Source organism: Ochotona princeps, chromosome 5 (assembly GCF_030435755.1).
Source record: "Ochotona princeps isolate mOchPri1 chromosome 5, mOchPri1.hap1, whole genome shotgun sequence".
NCBI lineage: Eukaryota > Metazoa > Chordata > Mammalia > Lagomorpha > Ochotonidae > Ochotona > Ochotona princeps.
The window spans coordinates 49,333,781-49,351,176 of record NC_080836.1 but is presented as its reverse complement, the minus strand read 5'-3'; the positions used below and the strand labels follow the sequence as shown (position 1 = coordinate 49,351,176).

The following is a 17,396-nucleotide window of genomic DNA, read 5'->3' as shown; positions in this document are numbered from 1 at the left end:
GAAGAAGAGAAGCTAGACTCATTGGATTACTTAAGGTCAAAGGGTGGGTGTTCATTATAGCAATTAAGATGTGCATATTAGAGCATCTGGGTTTGAGTCCTTGCTCTGCTAATATATACTTTGGGAAACAACAGATGACTCAAGTAACTAAATTTCTGCCTCCCATGTAGGAAATCCGGATGGAGTTCCTGGCCCTGATTTTGGTCTGGCCTAGACCTGGCTAATGCAGGCACTTGGAGAATGAATTAGCAGATAAGACTCAGCTCATTTGGACGCACTCTCTTACCAAAAAAAAAAAAAAAAAAAAAAGTTCAAAAGCCCAAGGGCTGGGATGATATTTGGTCCTATAGTTTAAGATTACTATATCCTCAACTGGTGTCATATGCCTTGTTAAAGCTATAAGCCAGCTTAGACTATCCTAAAATCTGCCAAGTTCAGTAAAATTTATGCTTCAACACTATAAACTACTAAATACTAAAATGAAAATAGACACAAGACAGCTGAATAGTATCCTATAGACATTTTAAGGTAGATAGAAGCCAGTTATATACAAACTAAAATTGAAATGTTAATGAAGTAGTCACAGGATGTGGTTAAGAACCTGCATTTTCTAACGTATCAGTCACTCAATACAATGTCAATTAACCCCATAATGTTGGAAACTGTTGTTGATGTTATGTTATGGCTTTTAATTGGTCGAACGATATTCTGCCAGCTATGCCTTTAGACCAGAGTTGGTCTCCCCAAGAAACTGTTGAATTTATCTGGACAATAAGATGCTGGACTCTATGCATGGCACATGCTTGCAATGAAAGAAACAAGACTGGATTTGAACTGTAATACAGCAATAAGGTGGAGCAATGCACCATGGGGGTAGGGCACAGGGAGCAGATGGGGGAATCCCAGACCCTATGAAACTGTCAGAAAATGAAATGTAATAAAAAAAAGTATATGTAGATAGGGCATGGCGTGGTGACCTAGCAGGTAAAGTCCTCATTGACCCACTCATATGGGTGTCATTTCTATTCCAGCAGCCCTGCTTCCCATTCTGCTCCCTGCATGTGGCTTAGGAAAGCAGTCAAGGAGGGCCCAAAGCTTTGGGATCCTGCACCTGCATGGGAGACCTGGAGGAAGTTCCTGGCTCCTGGCTTCGGATTGGTGCAGCTCTTGACCTTGTGGTCACTTGGGGAGTGAATCATCAGATGTAAGATCTTCCTCTCTGTCTCTCCTCCTCTGTATATCTGACTTTGCAATAAAAAAAAAGATCTTAAAAAAAGTATATGTAGGTGTAGAAAATACTCCATGCAGAAGCAAAACTCACAATGTTCTAAGTCTAAAACATATCAGTCAAGGTGGATCTCAGAGAATTACAGCTGTCTGCTACTTTGCCACATGACGGTTACTACACAGTGTTTGCCAATTATAAACTCCATAGCTATCACCTCCATAATAACACCTGATGTTCCACAGGCTCCAGGCTAGGATTTTATACGTATTAACTGTTTCATCTCCCCAAGGTAATGAGTCACCTCTCTAGTTTATGAAAAAAACAGATGTAGAGATGTTAAATATGAGATTATTTTTAAAAAAAGCTTTATGGAGGAGTTAGACATTGAACTAGCAGTTAATATACCTGTGTCCCTTGTCAAAGTGCCTGGATTTAAGATCCAGTTCTGATCCAGATTCTAGCTTCTTACTACTACTGATTCTGGGAAACAGTGGGGATGGCCCAAAGGATTGAATTCCTGCCACCTACCTGGCAACTCTGAGTTCATGGTTCCTTGCTTCAGCCCGAGGCAGGATCAGATGAGGCTTTTGGAGAGTGAAAAAAAAAATGTAACCCACTCTCTTTCCTCTATCTTTCCTCTTTAGTAAACAAAGTCAATTTTTTTAAGTTAACAGAAAAATGGAATTAAAGATTCAGTTTATCTTGGTGAAAAACATTGAAATCATGCATAACTATTTTTGCTATATACGTTTTCCATGTTTTCCAAGACACCTTCCCCCGAATACATGAATTATAAAATGTTTTGCACCACGATCCTGACAACCTCTTAACAGGAGGTCACGTGCATGGAGCAGGGGGGGGCACTCCAGAGTGGAGCAGGTGGTAAGGAGGAAGCTTGGATCCCAACCATGAAGACTCCCAGACCTTCACCACAAACTATTAATACGAGCAACAAGGACTATATCCCAACTGCCAAGGAGGCCACAGGGAATTGGATGCCCTCGGAGGCCAAGTACTCTGAGGTCACCCACCCCCAACCGGAGCTTCCGCAGGGGATGGAAGAAGTCCAAACACTACCGCGCAGAAACCAACGTCACCGGAAAGACAACCAGAAGCCCTGAGCGGTCCGCAGACACAGAAGAACAATAAATGTCCTTCGGGACCAGGGAGGAGAGCTTTCTCTGGTCCGAGCCTGGCTCCACCTCTGGACCCCCGCCCTCCCTCGCAATGACCATCGGGATCGCTTCGAAAACCCCTCACAGCAAACAATCATACAAACTAAAAAAAAAAAAAACTAAAATAAATAGACAAACAACAGAAAGTACAGCTTGAAATTTGACAGGAAAGAGCTGGCGTGGATTGGCTCATGCCTTGCTGGGTGGGACACAAAGATTAGTTACTCCTCACCATGGTGTTGAGGATTTTCCTGCACACCCCGACCGCCCCCCAAAAAAATGTTCTGCACCTTAAATGTCGACAAATATCTTGTTAGAGTTACAAACCAGTCTAGATTATCCCAAAATCTGCCAAGATCCGCAAAATTATACTTCAACACAACAAATGGCTAAATACTAAAATGAAATGGACACGAGACAGCTGAATGGTACCTTATACCCATTTTAAGGTATATAGCAGCCGGTCCGGTCTTGTATATAAACTAAAATTGAGATGTCAATGAGCTAATCATAGGTTGTGGTTAGGACTTGCTTTTTTTTTTTTTTTTTTAACATGCTGGTTACGCAAAACCATGTCAATTCCATAATATTGCAAATTGCTGTTGATGTTATATTGGGACTCTTAATTGACTGGGATGATATTCTACCAGCTCTAACTTCGGACCAGAAATGGTCTCCCCAAGAAACTGTTCAACCCATCTGGACAATAAGTAGTTGGACTCCATGCTTGGTATATGTTTGCAAGGAAAGAATCTTGATTGAATTTGAACTGTAATACTGCATCAGGGTGGAGGAATCCACCAGGGGGAGGGGAGGGGTAGGGGTGGGGGGATTCCCAGAGCCTATGAAACTGTCACATAATGCAAAATAATTAAAAAAAATTTATATATAAAAAATGTTTTGCACCAAAACCAACACACCTTTAAAACATTTTTTGTTTATTTGAAAGTCAGAGTTATAGGGACATAAAAGGAAAGACAGAGATCCTCCATCTTACAGTTCACTACCGAAATGGCCACAAGCTGGACCAGCGTGAAACCAACATCTAGCAGCTTCTTATGGGTCACCCATGAGGATACAGGGTCCCACTGCTTTCCCAGGCACATTAGCAAGGAGTTAGATTGGAAGTGGAGCAGCCGAGACAGGGACAGGCACCCATATAGGATACCTGTACCACAGGTGGCATCTTTACCAGTTGTGCTACAGCACCAGCTCCCAACCCATCTTTTCATTTCCTTTTCAAAACTTTTTAAAGTAAGAAGTGCTTTCAATATTTACATGATCAAAAGTGTACACTTGTAAGTAGAATTTCGGCTTACAGCTATTGGGCTCCAAACTCATAATCTATCTGCAAAATGACATTGCTGTGTAATTTGTCTTGTCTGCCAATCATTACTGGCTGTCAGTACTTTGTTTAGTCTTTAGGAAAGCATACATTCAGGAAAGGTGGGCTCCAGGTCTAGTCCTACTGTGAAATCCAACAGGATGGAATTGCATGTGAACTAGTCCATGCCAGTGACACAGTAGATTGAAAACCCATCGAGACCTTGCTGAGAAAAATGTTCCTTAGTGATGGACAGATGCAGCACTGCTAATACAGATATAATTTTTTTATATCTTTATTTGTCCTGTTTTCAATGTGCATGTGTAAGAACATCACAGTAAGAGGTACAGTAGCTGTTTAATGAGTTTGAAGTTCCACACCGAACAATGAGCTGACTTGTGCTGAGGAGGGCAGGATGGGAGGACAGAAAGATCACAGGCCTTGTTGATATGGTTGAACCCCAAAACCAGCTCCCCAGATTTCATATGATGAGAAATAATAATTATTATTACTTAAACCATCATACTGGGATATTTTTCATATATATGTATGTGGTGATCTATATTGGTTACTTTTCTGAATAACTGAAAGAAGCTTAATTGCATCACTACTTTGTTTAGGCAAACACAAACTTAAGCAATTTTTTTTAAAGATTTATTTATTTTTATTGGAAAGGCAGATGTACAGAGAGGAGGAGAGACAGAGAGGAAGATCTTCTGTCCAATGGTTCACTCCCCCCAAGTAAGCGCAACGGCTGGAGCTGAGCCAATCCGAAGCCAGGAGCCAGGAGCTCTTCCAGGTCTCCCACGCAGGTGCAGGGTACCAAGGCTTTGGGCATCCTCAACTGCTTTCCCAGGCCACAGGAAGTAAGCACATTTTTTAAATATTCAGAAGTTTATATAACAGGGGACTTAGAAATTGAGATAAAGACCTAAGAAAAGGAAACAAGAGGTGCCAGTATTGTGGCTCAGTATATTAAGCCACTGCCTGAGATGGTGGCACCCCACTTGAACGCTGCTTTGAGTCCCAGCTGCTCTGTTTCCCATCAAGCTTGACACAAGTGCTTGGGCTCCTGTACCCATGTGGGAGATTTGGATAGATTTTCTGATTCCTGCCTTCAGCCTGGCCCAGCCACAGCTACTACAGCCAATTTCAGAGTTAAACAGCAGATAGAAGCTGTGTGTGTGTGTGTGTGTGTGTGTGTCCCTCTCTCTAACTCTTTCAAACAAACAAATAAATAAATCTTTTTGACAAAAGGAAAGAAGGAAAAATATACATGACTCTGAATGACTCATCTCACATCTTCATTCCAGTGACTTCTATATCTTGGAGTGATCCACCCCATTAGTAACTATTTGCTTCCCTCTCCTCCTTCACCCAACTCCTGATGAGTCATGGCCAATTCAAACCCACCATTGCAGTTCAGCTTGTCTCCCTGACACACCTCTATTTCCTGGATACCTTTCTTATTTCTTATTATCCTTCACTCAACCAGCTACCAAAGTAACAGATTTCTATCCTGAACTATGGTGTGGTTTGTCTGTAACCTCCTTGAAAAGGATATGGTGTCTATTAGTTATATCTTGGCCAGACATCAAGACTGAACTGGCTCTACCAAGCCCTGCTGAGGTCACCACAGCTACTGAGAACCTAGAATAAATAATCAATAATAGGGTACTATTAAGCTGTCTTGTGTCTATTTTCTTTTTAGTATTTAGTAGTTCATAGTGTTGAGGCATAAATTTTTACTGTACACACACATTTTATTTAAAGGCAAATGCAAGTCAAGAAGGACGAGGGATACTGACTGTCATTAGCAAATGCCCATAGCTCACAAGCAAGGAATTGAAATGAATTCATGTGAATGTAGGCAACTGTCCCACAAATTTCTCACTGAAGAGAGGGATTGTGGTCTAAAGATACAGGCTGCCTGGTTGCATCCTGGAGTATTAGTCTGGACTCCAACATGTGATCTGCCGAGCCCCCTTGCACTGCTGTGGGGTGCAGTGCCTACTGTTATGGCAATCTCTCAACATGCTTTCTTTCTTTTTTTTTAGATTTATTTATTTTATTACAAAGTCAGACATACAGAGAGGAGGAGAGACAGAGAGGAAGATCTTCCATCCGATGATTCACTCCCCAAGTGAGCCGCAACGGGCCGGTGCTATACCGATCCGAAGCCGGGAACCAGGAGCCTCTTCCAGGTCTCCCATGCGGGTGCAGGGTCCCAAAGCTTTGGGCCGTGCTCGACTGCTTTCCCAGGCCACAAGCAGGGAGCTGGATGGGAAGTGGAGCTGCCGGGATTAGAACCGGAGCCCATATGGGATCCCGGGGTGTTCAAGGCGAGGACTTTAGCCGCTAGGCCGCTGTGCTGGGCCCGAAGTAAAGTTCTTTTACCTGAGTCCGTATTGATGTCAAATCCAATATTGTTACATTTGCCTTGTCTTAAAAATCAATGTTCTCACAAGCTTTTCAAGCCTGGGAATGCCTAGATATCTCACTTTTCTCAGCTGGCCTTCACATAATGACATATTTAACATATACATGTAATACTACACAAAATTGAGGCTAAGTCATACACAAGTTTTTGTATAGATATCAATAGAGACAAATAGCATTAGATACTACGTTTTCAAGAAAAGTTTACAGAAATGAAACTCAAAATTGAGAACATTTCATCTGGTGGTTTGATTTGTTCTCTGCAAAGGGTACTGGCCCATTAGAAACCAAGTGTAGAGTGGTCCATCAACTCCATCGCTACCAGTTGCAAAACCTTGGGTAGATCATTTAACCTGTATTTACTTTAGTTTCCTCAACCACAAAATCAGAATGATAATCAGCACACCTAAACCCTAGGCTTATTGAAAAGTCCAAATAACATGATACACGTAGAAGTCTTCAGCTGGGCCGATGTTCAACAAGGGCTTGACCAAACATCGGCTGCTAATATGTAACATGTAGGATCACAGTGAGGTGCATTGAGGAATGGGTTTGCTCCTGGAAGAAGAGGGATATAGGAATTAAGGGCATTTGGAGAAAAAGTAGAAAGATTAACACTAGGAAAGGTGAGGAAGAGATTTGGACAACACAATGCCATGTAAGCAGCTCTGTGTGTTTATTGGATGTGTCCATTAATTTAAGCCCTTAAAATCATTAATTTTTAATGATGCAGAGCTTCATCTGATGGGCAGAGCCTAAAGTTATTGATTGTTCAGACCAAGGTGCAAGGGTTACCTGTGCTTGCAGAGCTTTCAACAAAAGGCTGTTTCAGGTGTTTTTCAGGTTATCTGTTGCCACAGAACTCTGGGGCTTGCACTGAGCATAAAGGACCTCCAACTGACAGATTTTCCATGGGTCATCCTTTACATTGAAGGAGAAAATTTGAAGGTATTTATTGTCTTATGGCATTTTAAAATAACCTTTCACAAATAAGGACGTGGACTGGAACTGCAGCATCTTTGTGGTTTCCCACACTCTCGGTCGTTCTAGAGGATCAATCAGCACTTTCTGAAACCTGTTGACAAGCTCAAAGGGTTTCCAGGGTGCTCTCTGGTTTGGGGGTATCGCTTAGAGTAAGTTTGACTTTTCCTCATGTGTCACTGCACTGTACTTAGATTGGCTTCTGGGGCATTGACCTGTGAGCAAATAGTAATGCTCTTGAAAAAGTTTGACTCCTGTTCAGTGCTTTACAATGATGAAAACTGAAGTTGGAAAAGGTTATGGAACCCTTTGACTTTCCATCAGGAAATCTGTTATTACTTTCTGGCTTCTTTAAGTCTATATTCACAGGTAAATAGCTTATACTTGCTTGTTTAATTTTTGGGCTATTCCTTTAAAGTTTCATCTTGTGGATCATTGTATTTCTGATTTACTAAAGGAGGTACTTGTCATGCAGTAAACAATATTACAATAGAAACTTACATGATGCATTAATGGCTTTGTAACATTATTTACAATAGTTCCAATTCTTGTTTTATCTATGGAATTTCCATTTTTCCCATCTGTCTTTCAAGTAGGGCTCTGTGTGTTGTGTTGGGTGGTGCAGAGAATGTGAGTCTTCGCTGCAAATGAGTGAATAAGTTAAATAATCCATTCAAAATAAAAATGTCAATGAGCTCATTTAAAAAATTCACTTGGCTTTGTGAAAGTGCAATTTCTTTAGTATGAATAATCATAAAGTCCCAATTCTTTTGCAATATCAGTAGCCAGTTGTTCAAGTTGACCCCAGCCTTTGGTGAAGTCCAGACCATTCATGGTTTGGTACTTTGCAATTTTGGTGTGATAGTTGGTGATTAACACTGACATTTTACATTCTCAGCACCTTTGACTGCACCCAGCACTTCTTGTAGGACCCTGTGTGTCTTCCATTTTTTTTCCTGTCTCAAGCATCACTATGGTACTGCTCACGCAAGTCGCCTTTCTGCGGTCTATCCATATCCCAAATTCTTTTACATGATTCACTCAGATACTGCTGCATACTCTTTCCCTCTCCTTCCCAGCAGTAGTATTTAATGTTCTAAGGTTAAAACCTTTGCTATGTCTGACTTAGGAGATTACCCTCTAGTGTGTGTTTCTGTGTAGATAAGATTACACATTTTATCAAAAGAAAACTTCAACCTTGGATAGGTCAACAGAGAGGCATATGATGAGCAGGTTAGAGACCACGTGCCACTCAGTTGAGAAGGACACTTGTTTTGGCATTGAGCAATTAGGATTTTTTTGCCCTCCCCCCCCCCCAATTCTAGAGTTAAGTCTGTACAAATGCTTAGAGACTTCAAATTCTTTTGCATTCCTGGGTTCTCTTAAGTTTCTTGGAAGACAGATTTTTCTGAAAGACCCTGAAATTCTTAATCTATTCCAGAAGGACATTATATGGAAGCCAAACTCATTGAATAACAAAAAGCAAATGATATTAAACCTCATTTTCAGCTATGAGTCCTCTCATTTTTGATGTAAATTGTCAAGAAATTTGATTTAAGCTTCCTGCAGCGTATGAAACACAATAAGTTTACTTAGGTGCTAATAAAATACATATGATATCACATTTGCTTGTGTTAATGGGGGAAATAATATGACAAAACACTCTAATCATAGATCATAAAATATACTAAGAATGGAGGAAATCTAAAACAAATGTTTTTCTCGCTGCAAATTAATTTCTCACGTTGCTTGTGGAGTTTCAGAGCTAAACAGAGATGCTTACTAACAACTACTCTGTGAATTCCCTAGGATCTCACCTAACAGCAAGGGATTAGCTAGTGGGAGGGAACAATGACTAATGACAGGTGAGTTTCATTCTACCTTTATAATGATATGAAAGTTCATCTAACCTGCTGTTCTGAAAACATTACTTGGTCTAGAAAAAAAAAACCCAAGCAAGGCATTTGTTTATTCTTTTTAATAATTTTGGCTTTTATTGCCCTTCCATAAACTTATAAAACTCCTGGTGATTTTGTGTGTGTGCAAGTAATTACCATTGTCAACACAATGGCCTTGGAAGGGCCTCCCTGTGGATACTGAGCTGTTCATGGGTCAGGGAATCACTTCTGTTTCTTATTGAGTTATTCACTAATGTATATCCCTTACCCTGGAAAGCATACACTTTTTGAAGTTTAGCTTCTTGGTATGAAAACGAAATTGAAGTCTACAAATTAAAATGAAATTGAAAAAAACCATCTGACCCTGAGAATGAAAAAAAAAGAAAACAGCCTCTTACATTCTGTGTTTGGTCTGGTAGCACATTTCTGTGGTGTTCTTATTTCCTAGTAGATGTAGGAATCTTACAGAATACTGAGTCAAAGTTATTCTGAGACCATAATTGAATGACATAGCATCAGGCTACTTTGTAATTTTTTCTAAGTATAGACAAAGTTAAGATCACTGTGCAACTACAAATGTCATATGCCAATAACTGCTGTTTGTTTACCCAGTTATGGACTTGCCAGGGTTCTCTGACAACATCCAATCTAGAGCAAATTCTCACTTCCTTGGACTTTCCCCCAAATTACCTAATGGGAGCCAGGTCCAATAACAGGTTCTTTCTAACACCCTCCTACTGAGATACCCCACAGACCACAAGGGTGTTTTCCATTCTTTCCAAGAGCAGTAGGTCCATAGCAGTGTTGCCTTTGGCTGTGTTGTGGATGTTGAACACCATGCTTCACGTGAATTTTTGTCCTGCAGAATCCAACTTTTTAAATAGTGACATAATTATTTATAAGGACATTCAGAAAGAAGCAACGCTTGAGTGAATGAAACCTAACATATGGAGTGTCTGAAGAGACATGGAGAGAAAGCTAAAGTTCTATTTGTGAATTCCGCACTCCAGTGGGCTTTTTTAGAGTGTAGTTTGTTGTGAATGATTCCCAAAAGCAAAAGGGGAGAGGCAGCTTGATCTGTGAGCCTGAAGGGCAAAGGGAACCAGGAGAACTGTAGCTGCTGTCTGTTCCAATCATTGTAGACACAGTCTCATTTCATTCTTACACCAGTTCTGCCAGGGCATTTTCCTATCATGAATGCCACTCTCTGACTTGAGAGGGGAAGAAATCAGAACTGAAAACAAAAAGGTAACAGATGTGTCCCCCCATAGGGACTGCTTCTATTCCAGCTCCCTGCTCATGCTCCCTTCTGGAGGCAGTGGGTGATGGCTCTTTCCTGACACCAGTGCCCAACTGGAGACTCAAAGGTAGCAATACATATCTTGTTTTGAAGCTAGGAAATATAACATCACAACCATAGCTAAATACTATTTTGGTTTATCATCCTCAGAAAGTTTCCTGCTTTTTGAAAAACAAAACAAAAACAAAATGTTTTTGGCCAAGACTTCAAGCATGATACAACCGACAAATATTACAGTCTTCAACTGCAATTCAGCTATGTTGGACACATTCTCTACTAACTTCACAAACTTGTTAATGAGTGTTCCTTGTTCTGTTTCTCAGTGTCTGGTTTATTTTTGTAGTTATTTTTGACATTTCATGTTGGCGGCATGTATCCTTGACATGGTCTGAGAACAATTTGCCTCTGTGATCTTCTTCTTTGAGTACTAACCTGGAGTAACTTGTGGGAAAACATTGGTCAGGGCACTGATTCTAGTCAAGGCACATTCTACAACTTTGTGATCAGAACTGCTCAAAACCCCATCTAAAATAAAGACACTGGTCAGTGGGTCAGCTGTCACAGCCAAGAGTTGCTTCAGGAGACATAATGATTTAATGTCATGAACTTAGCTTCCTAATTGAAATCTGGAACAGAAAAAGGACTCAGATGAGAGCTAATAGAATTTGAAGAAATGATACACTTTTGCTTGTAGTAGTGTTATTTATCAATATTTCTTCATTAATTGCAACAAATGTATCATGCTGGTATAAGGTGTTAGTAACAGGGTTTAGGGTATGTGGACTCTTTACCATATACAGAATTTCCTTATAAATCTTAAACTCTTACAAGGTTTTTAAAGAGAGAAGGAGAGACAAAGATCTTGCATTCATTTGTTCACTCCACAAGTGGCCACAAGGGCTGGGGCTGAGCTGATACAAAGCCAGAAGCCAGGAGCCAGGAGCTTCTTCTGGGTCTCCCACAGGGTACAGGGTCATAAGGCTTTGGGTTATCTTTCTCTGCTTTCCCAGGCCACAAGCAGGGAGCTGGATGGGAAGTGGAGCAGCCAGGAAACGAACTAGCACCCATATGGGATCCTGGTGCATGGCAGGCAAGTACTTTAGCCACTAGGCTACCACACCAGGTGTTACAAGTTTTTTTTTTTTTTTTTTTTAAACGATCCCACTGGCCTTTGTGAAAATTTTAAGATTTTTATTATGGAAGATTTATAAATCATAGAGAAAGAAAAAACGCAATGAACACCAAATTAACAAGATGAACCCCATTTTGGAATAGCCATTTGCCTCTGATATTGGAGAGTCTGGTTTTGACTTTCCCACCTTGGGAGCCTACAGGGCATGCCTCAGATATTTAGGTTTCTGCCATCTGTGCAGGAAAACTGGATTGAGCCCTCAGCCCAACCCTGGTCCAGTTGTTGGCAGGAGTTTGGTGAGGGAGTAAACTGATGGTGGTGGAGCTCTCTGTCTCTGTTTATTTGTCTCCCAAATAATAAGAATAGTAAAAACTAAGTGCTTAAAAAGGAAATAGAGCTTGATGTCATTGCAGTATTGGATAAAGCCACTGTGTGCAAGGCCAGCATCCCATATGAACACTGGTTTGATTTGTGTCTGTTCCGCTTCTGCTCCAGCTCCATACTAACACACCTGGGAAAGCAGTGGAAGGTGGCCCAAGTGTTTGGGATGCTGCATTCAGGCGGGAAACTTAGAAGAGGCTCCTGAATCCTGGCTTCTGACTGGACCAGCCCACGCCATGGGTGCCATTTGGAGAGTGAGCCAGCTGATGGAAGGGCACTCTCCCTCACCTGGCTCTGTCTCTCTGCCACTCTATCAATTAAATTAAATAATCTTTATTTAAAAAAGGAGTAAAAATTGTATAGATACAGACACGGCACAGTGCTTCACTGATCTCCTGCCCTGATTTTCTAGTTTTGAGCCAACTAACATTAATTCAGCTTTAAGCATTTTCAAACAAGTCTCTACATATAGATACTACATATCAATATGTTCAAAACCATTATAAACATTTTTTGAATGTAAATTTTTCATGTAATTAGAATCAGATTGTATCATTCTGAAACTTCCTGTCTTAATCCCTTTAAACGTATTTTTGCTGAGATTCAGCCATGTCAAATCAATGTTAATAGTATTTTACAATTAATAGAGACCTCCTAGAATAGACTATTCTGGGCTCTGTGCTATTAAATTCTCAGCCTTACTAAATATTTCTAAATTATAGTCATTCAATCAATTTATGTTTTCATTAGTTCTGTATAACAGGCCTCTTTTCTCTATATCTTCACAACGCTTTGTGCTACATGTTATTCAGTCCTTGCTGGTACTTCAATGAATGATTTTAGTACTCATGGTTGATCATAAACCAAAATGTATTCATTGGGGTTGCCAAATAATGATTTTTCTAGTTTTATAGGTTTCCAGAAATCAAAAATGGATGTTGATTGTCATTGAATACTTCTTTTGAGTCTATCAAAATGACTAACTTTTTTTAACCTTTGATAATTACTACATTCCTGGAATTGACAGTGTTTCTCTTTTACGTATTTCACAAACTATATTATATTGAACACCTTATTTAGTTTTTTAAAAAGTACTCATGGTGGTGTACCAGACTACTCCATCTGCGGCAGCAGCATCCTACATAGGTGCTGGCTCAAGTCCTGGTTGCTCTATTTCTCATCCAGCTTACTGCTTATAGCCTGGGAAAGCGACAGAGGATGGCCCAGTACCTTGAGTTCTTGTACCCAAGTGGGAGACCTGGAAGAAGCTCCTGGCTTGGACCAGTTCAGTTCAGGCCATTTTAAACATCTCAAAGTTGGCCAGCAGATGGAAGATCTCTCTCTGTTTCTATCCCTTCCCCCTGTAACTCTGACTTTGAAGTAACATAGATAAATCTTAAAAGAAAGTCTGTATTCAAAAGTAGTTACAAGTCTACTTTTTTCTTACATTTGCTTGTTTTGATGTCAAAATACCAAGTCCTTTATAAACTAGTTTTCCTAGTTTTCTCTTCACCAAAATAATTTATGTAATATTAGAGTAAATCTAATCTACCTAATATATTTCAGCTTCAATGTTTATTGGGATTGGAGGTTTTTGAACATAGAGTCAATATTCTTAGTAGATATTAAATTTTAAGTTTCCTATTTCTTTCAAAATGAATTTTGGTAATTCATGCTGCTTTAGGAGAATTAACCTTATTCTGGCTTTCAAATTTAATTCCCTAAAGTTACTTAGAGTATTCCTTATGATTTTAAAATTTCTTTTTGTTCTTTTACCTTTTTCACTTTCCATTAGCATTTACTTATGATTTATATTCTTTTCTTGAACACTTTCATGGAATTTTATCTATTATTTAGTTATTTCAAGAAGTGGCTCTTGAATTAGTCTATCTTTACTTTTTTTTTTCGACTTCTTATGTTTCCATATCGTGCTAATCTTGCTTTTTAGAGTTTCTTGATTAGAATATGTATCATTTGTAAATGTTTAAAAAGTAAAATGCATTTGTTTACAAATAAAGGTTGAAGTATGCTTTTAGCTTCTTCCTGAAAATTTTTTTGGCATATTATCTCTCTCTTTAAAGAAGAAAAAAAACCCCTTTTATTGAAAAGTCTGATTTGAAAAGAGAAGGAGAAACAGAGAGAAAGATCTTTTACCCACTGGTTCACTACCCACGTTTCTTCAACAGCTAGAGCTGAGCCAATCTGAAGCCAATAGCCAGGAGCTTCTTCTGGGCCTGCCACGTGGGTGCAGGGCCCCAAGGCTTTGGGCCATCTTCTACTGCTTTGCCAGGCCACAAGCACGGAGCTGAATGGGAAGTGGAGTAGCCAGGACAAAAAAATCGCACCCATATATGATCCCATACTTGCAAGGCAAGGATTTAGCTACTAAGCTGGACTCAGCATTGTGTTTTCAACATTTTCTAATTTCTGTAGTGATGTAATCATTAATCATTTAAAAATATATTTTAAAGTTTTTTTTTTAAAGATTTATTCATTTTATTACAGCCAGATATACACAGAGGAGGAGAGACAGAGAGGAAGATCTTCCGTCTGATGATTCACTCCCCAAGTGAGCCGCAACGGGCCGATGCGCGCCGATCCGAAGCCGGGAACCAGGAACCTCTTCCGGGTCTCCCACGCGGGTGCAGTGTCCCAAATCCTTGGGCCATCCTCAACTGCTTTCCCAGGCCACAAGCAGGGAGCTGGATGGGAAGTGGAGCTGCCGGGATTAGAACCGGCGCCCGTATGGGATCCCGGGGCTTTCAAGGCGAGGACTTTAGCCACTAGGCCACGCCGCCAGGCCCTATTTTAAAGTTTTTAATGTACAGTTTTACTAAATGTATGTGTATGTGTTTATTCATGTTTAATTATGTCTATTTAATTGCATTTTCTCAGAATATATGCTCTTTAAAATGAGTCAGTTATGTTTAGCTCTCATCTGCTGACTCAAGCATCACTTGTCTGCATTGACTAGGTTAGGGCTGGATTGGGGCCAAAGTTAGGAGCCAAGAATGCAATGCAGGACTCTCACGTGGATGGCAGGAGCCCTTGTATCTGAGCATCACTGCTGCTCCCCCAAGTCTGCATTAGCAGGAAGCTGGATTTGGCAACAGAGTAAGGAATCATTAGACTGGTACTCTGACTTGGGCCACCGGCCCACATCTAAATGTCAACTCTGATGTGTTATATTTTTCTGTTAATTTTTATTCATTCTTTTATGATTTTATACTATGCCTTTTGTATCTGAATCTTAGAATTTAATCACACGACTTGTCTTATTTTGGATAGCCTGTTGGAACTATAATTTGTGTTTCATAAAGTTCACCTATCTACTGCCTATAATTCATGCAAGCAGCTTTGTGGTACACTGGGTTAAGCCATTGTTTACGACCTTGCATTGTATATATGAGTGTCAGTTTCGGTCCCAAATGCACTGCTTCCAGCTCCAGCTCCCTGCTGATGAGCTGGGGGAAGCAGAAGATGATCTAAGTACTTGAATCTCCCTGCCACTCATTTAAGGAATCAGGATAGAGTTCCTAGATTCTGGCTTGACTTGATTGCTGTAGCCATCTTCGGAGAGAACCAATGGATAGAATCTCTCTCTCATTACTCTTTCAAGTAGATAAATTAACATATTCTTTAAAGAAGTAATTCAATGACTTTTTTTAAATTAGCGTTTTAGCAGAGTTGTGTAGTCATTTCCACACTCCAAGTTTAGAAACTTTTTGTCACTCCCAAAAGTACCTTGTATCTGTCACTAGTCACTCCCCATACCACAGCAATACTCAAAGCTATCCCAGCCCTTGGCCAACACTTTATTGAATCTAACTGGGTCTTTTAAAAAAAAGTTAGCCACAGTTACTGTGTTTCTGAAAAGTTGGTGAAGCATGAACTTTATGTCAAGTATGGGTTCTATGTCCTGAATTCTAAGTCATTTTTGTACTGTTAGTAATGCATTTAATTGACAGAATGTACCTTTTCTGTTCTCATGGTCCTAGCTGGGCGCACTTTAGCTTGACATGCATTTACAAAGGAGCAGAGAAGTCTGCTTAGCAGTCTTTGGGTGCTGCTTGCCAACAGACAGAGTGTTACAATTCAATAGGTCATTTTCATGGTTTTCATGTTTACTTGTTTAAAATAGCTTGTGGAAATAGCTATCCATCCACCAACTGGAATAAACTACTTTCTTCAGTAGCTTAGGTTTATCTTAATAATTAGGCTGTATCATGAAATTATTAAACAGTTAGATACCTGCTTTCATCTAATGCTTATTAGCAAAGACCATTTCTTGAACCAAATTTGTCTGTTTTGGTTAGAGAAGAGAGAATGATTACATTGATTATTTTATTTTGTAGGGCTGCTGACTGCAGATTGGAATGACCATGTCTGACTCAGTAATTCTTCGTAGTGTGAAGAAATTTGGGGAGGAGAATCACGCTTTTGAGCCAGATGGATCACGTAAGTGGTCTTTTTTTTTTTTTTTTTTTTTTTGACTCTTGTCCAAAGAGAAGTAAGAACAAAACAACAATAAGGCAGTGATATTTTAAGGAGCTTCCCAGTAAGGTTTCTCAATTCTTACTTAAATTAAAATCCCAGAGCAACCAGGGTATGACAAAGCATCTTAGGGTACCTTTCCCTTGGTTTCCACCCACGACCCTGAACCCCAACTTGACATCCAGGGCTCTCTATCTACTCTACTCTAAGAAAACAGGATGATGTTTTAATCCTGAGGCTTTAACTGGTGTAAAAGTGTCAGTGACATCCTACTGTCCTGTTAATTTGTGATGTGCATTTTAATGGGTAAATTGTGACAGTTTTGAAGAACCAGTCAATAAGTATTTATTTTAAAAAATAAATTTTCAACTGATTTAGAAATGTTGATTTTCAATGAATGTATTTTATATGCTGGAGGAAAGTCTAGAAATGTAGTCACAGAAGAAATCCTAAATCTAAAATTTTCTATAATATGTAGATAGGGTGTGTGTGTGTGTGTCAGAATTAGTGTGTGTGAGGTGGGAGAGGCAGATGAAAGCCTAAAAGAAATTATTTTGTAATGTTCCATGAATGAAAATAACTTATATGAATATTTTTCCCAGAGAAAAAATTTTAATGACTATGTTACATTTTGTCTTATTAACTGCTTTATGCATTGTTTTCATCCTGACAGCTAATAATGATAAGAAATCAAGGTGAGTACTATTTTAACAATATAGCATTTTCTTCCTGAATAAATTCGTAGTATTCTTTAAAAAGCACAAAGCAAAGCAAATTTCCACGCACGTACTCTTCCTGTAAGATGATATGTAATGTATTCCTTTTCTTTGTAAAAACAAAAGATTGTTTTAAGAACCCTTCTGGAATATTTCTTATGAGGTCCACGACTCCTCCCTGCGTGTCCAGGAGCAGCACAGATCCCTGACCTGGGTGAGCAAAAGCAACATACAACATCAAGGATGAGTTCATGGACCTGGAAGAAGTCCTCAAACCCCCAAATTTTTCATCTTGGCAAATAGGATCGACCGAAAATTTAGTTTTTAG

General features: G+C 39.6%; 1 protein-coding gene across 1 annotated transcript in view; it reads left to right on the top strand.

Annotated features, from left to right (window-relative positions):
- Window positions 1–17,396, top strand: part of LOC101536298 (bile salt export pump) — a 109,096-nt gene that overhangs the window by 56,006 nt on the left and 35,694 nt on the right. The window contains exons 3-4 of the mRNA XM_058664245.1: window positions 16,214–16,316; window positions 17,026–17,047. Coding sequence (XP_058520228.1) covers window positions 16,235–16,316; window positions 17,026–17,047 — 104 coding nt within the window. The 5' untranslated portion in view covers window positions 16,214–16,234. The remainder of the gene's footprint in view (window positions 1–16,213; window positions 16,317–17,025; window positions 17,048–17,396) is intronic.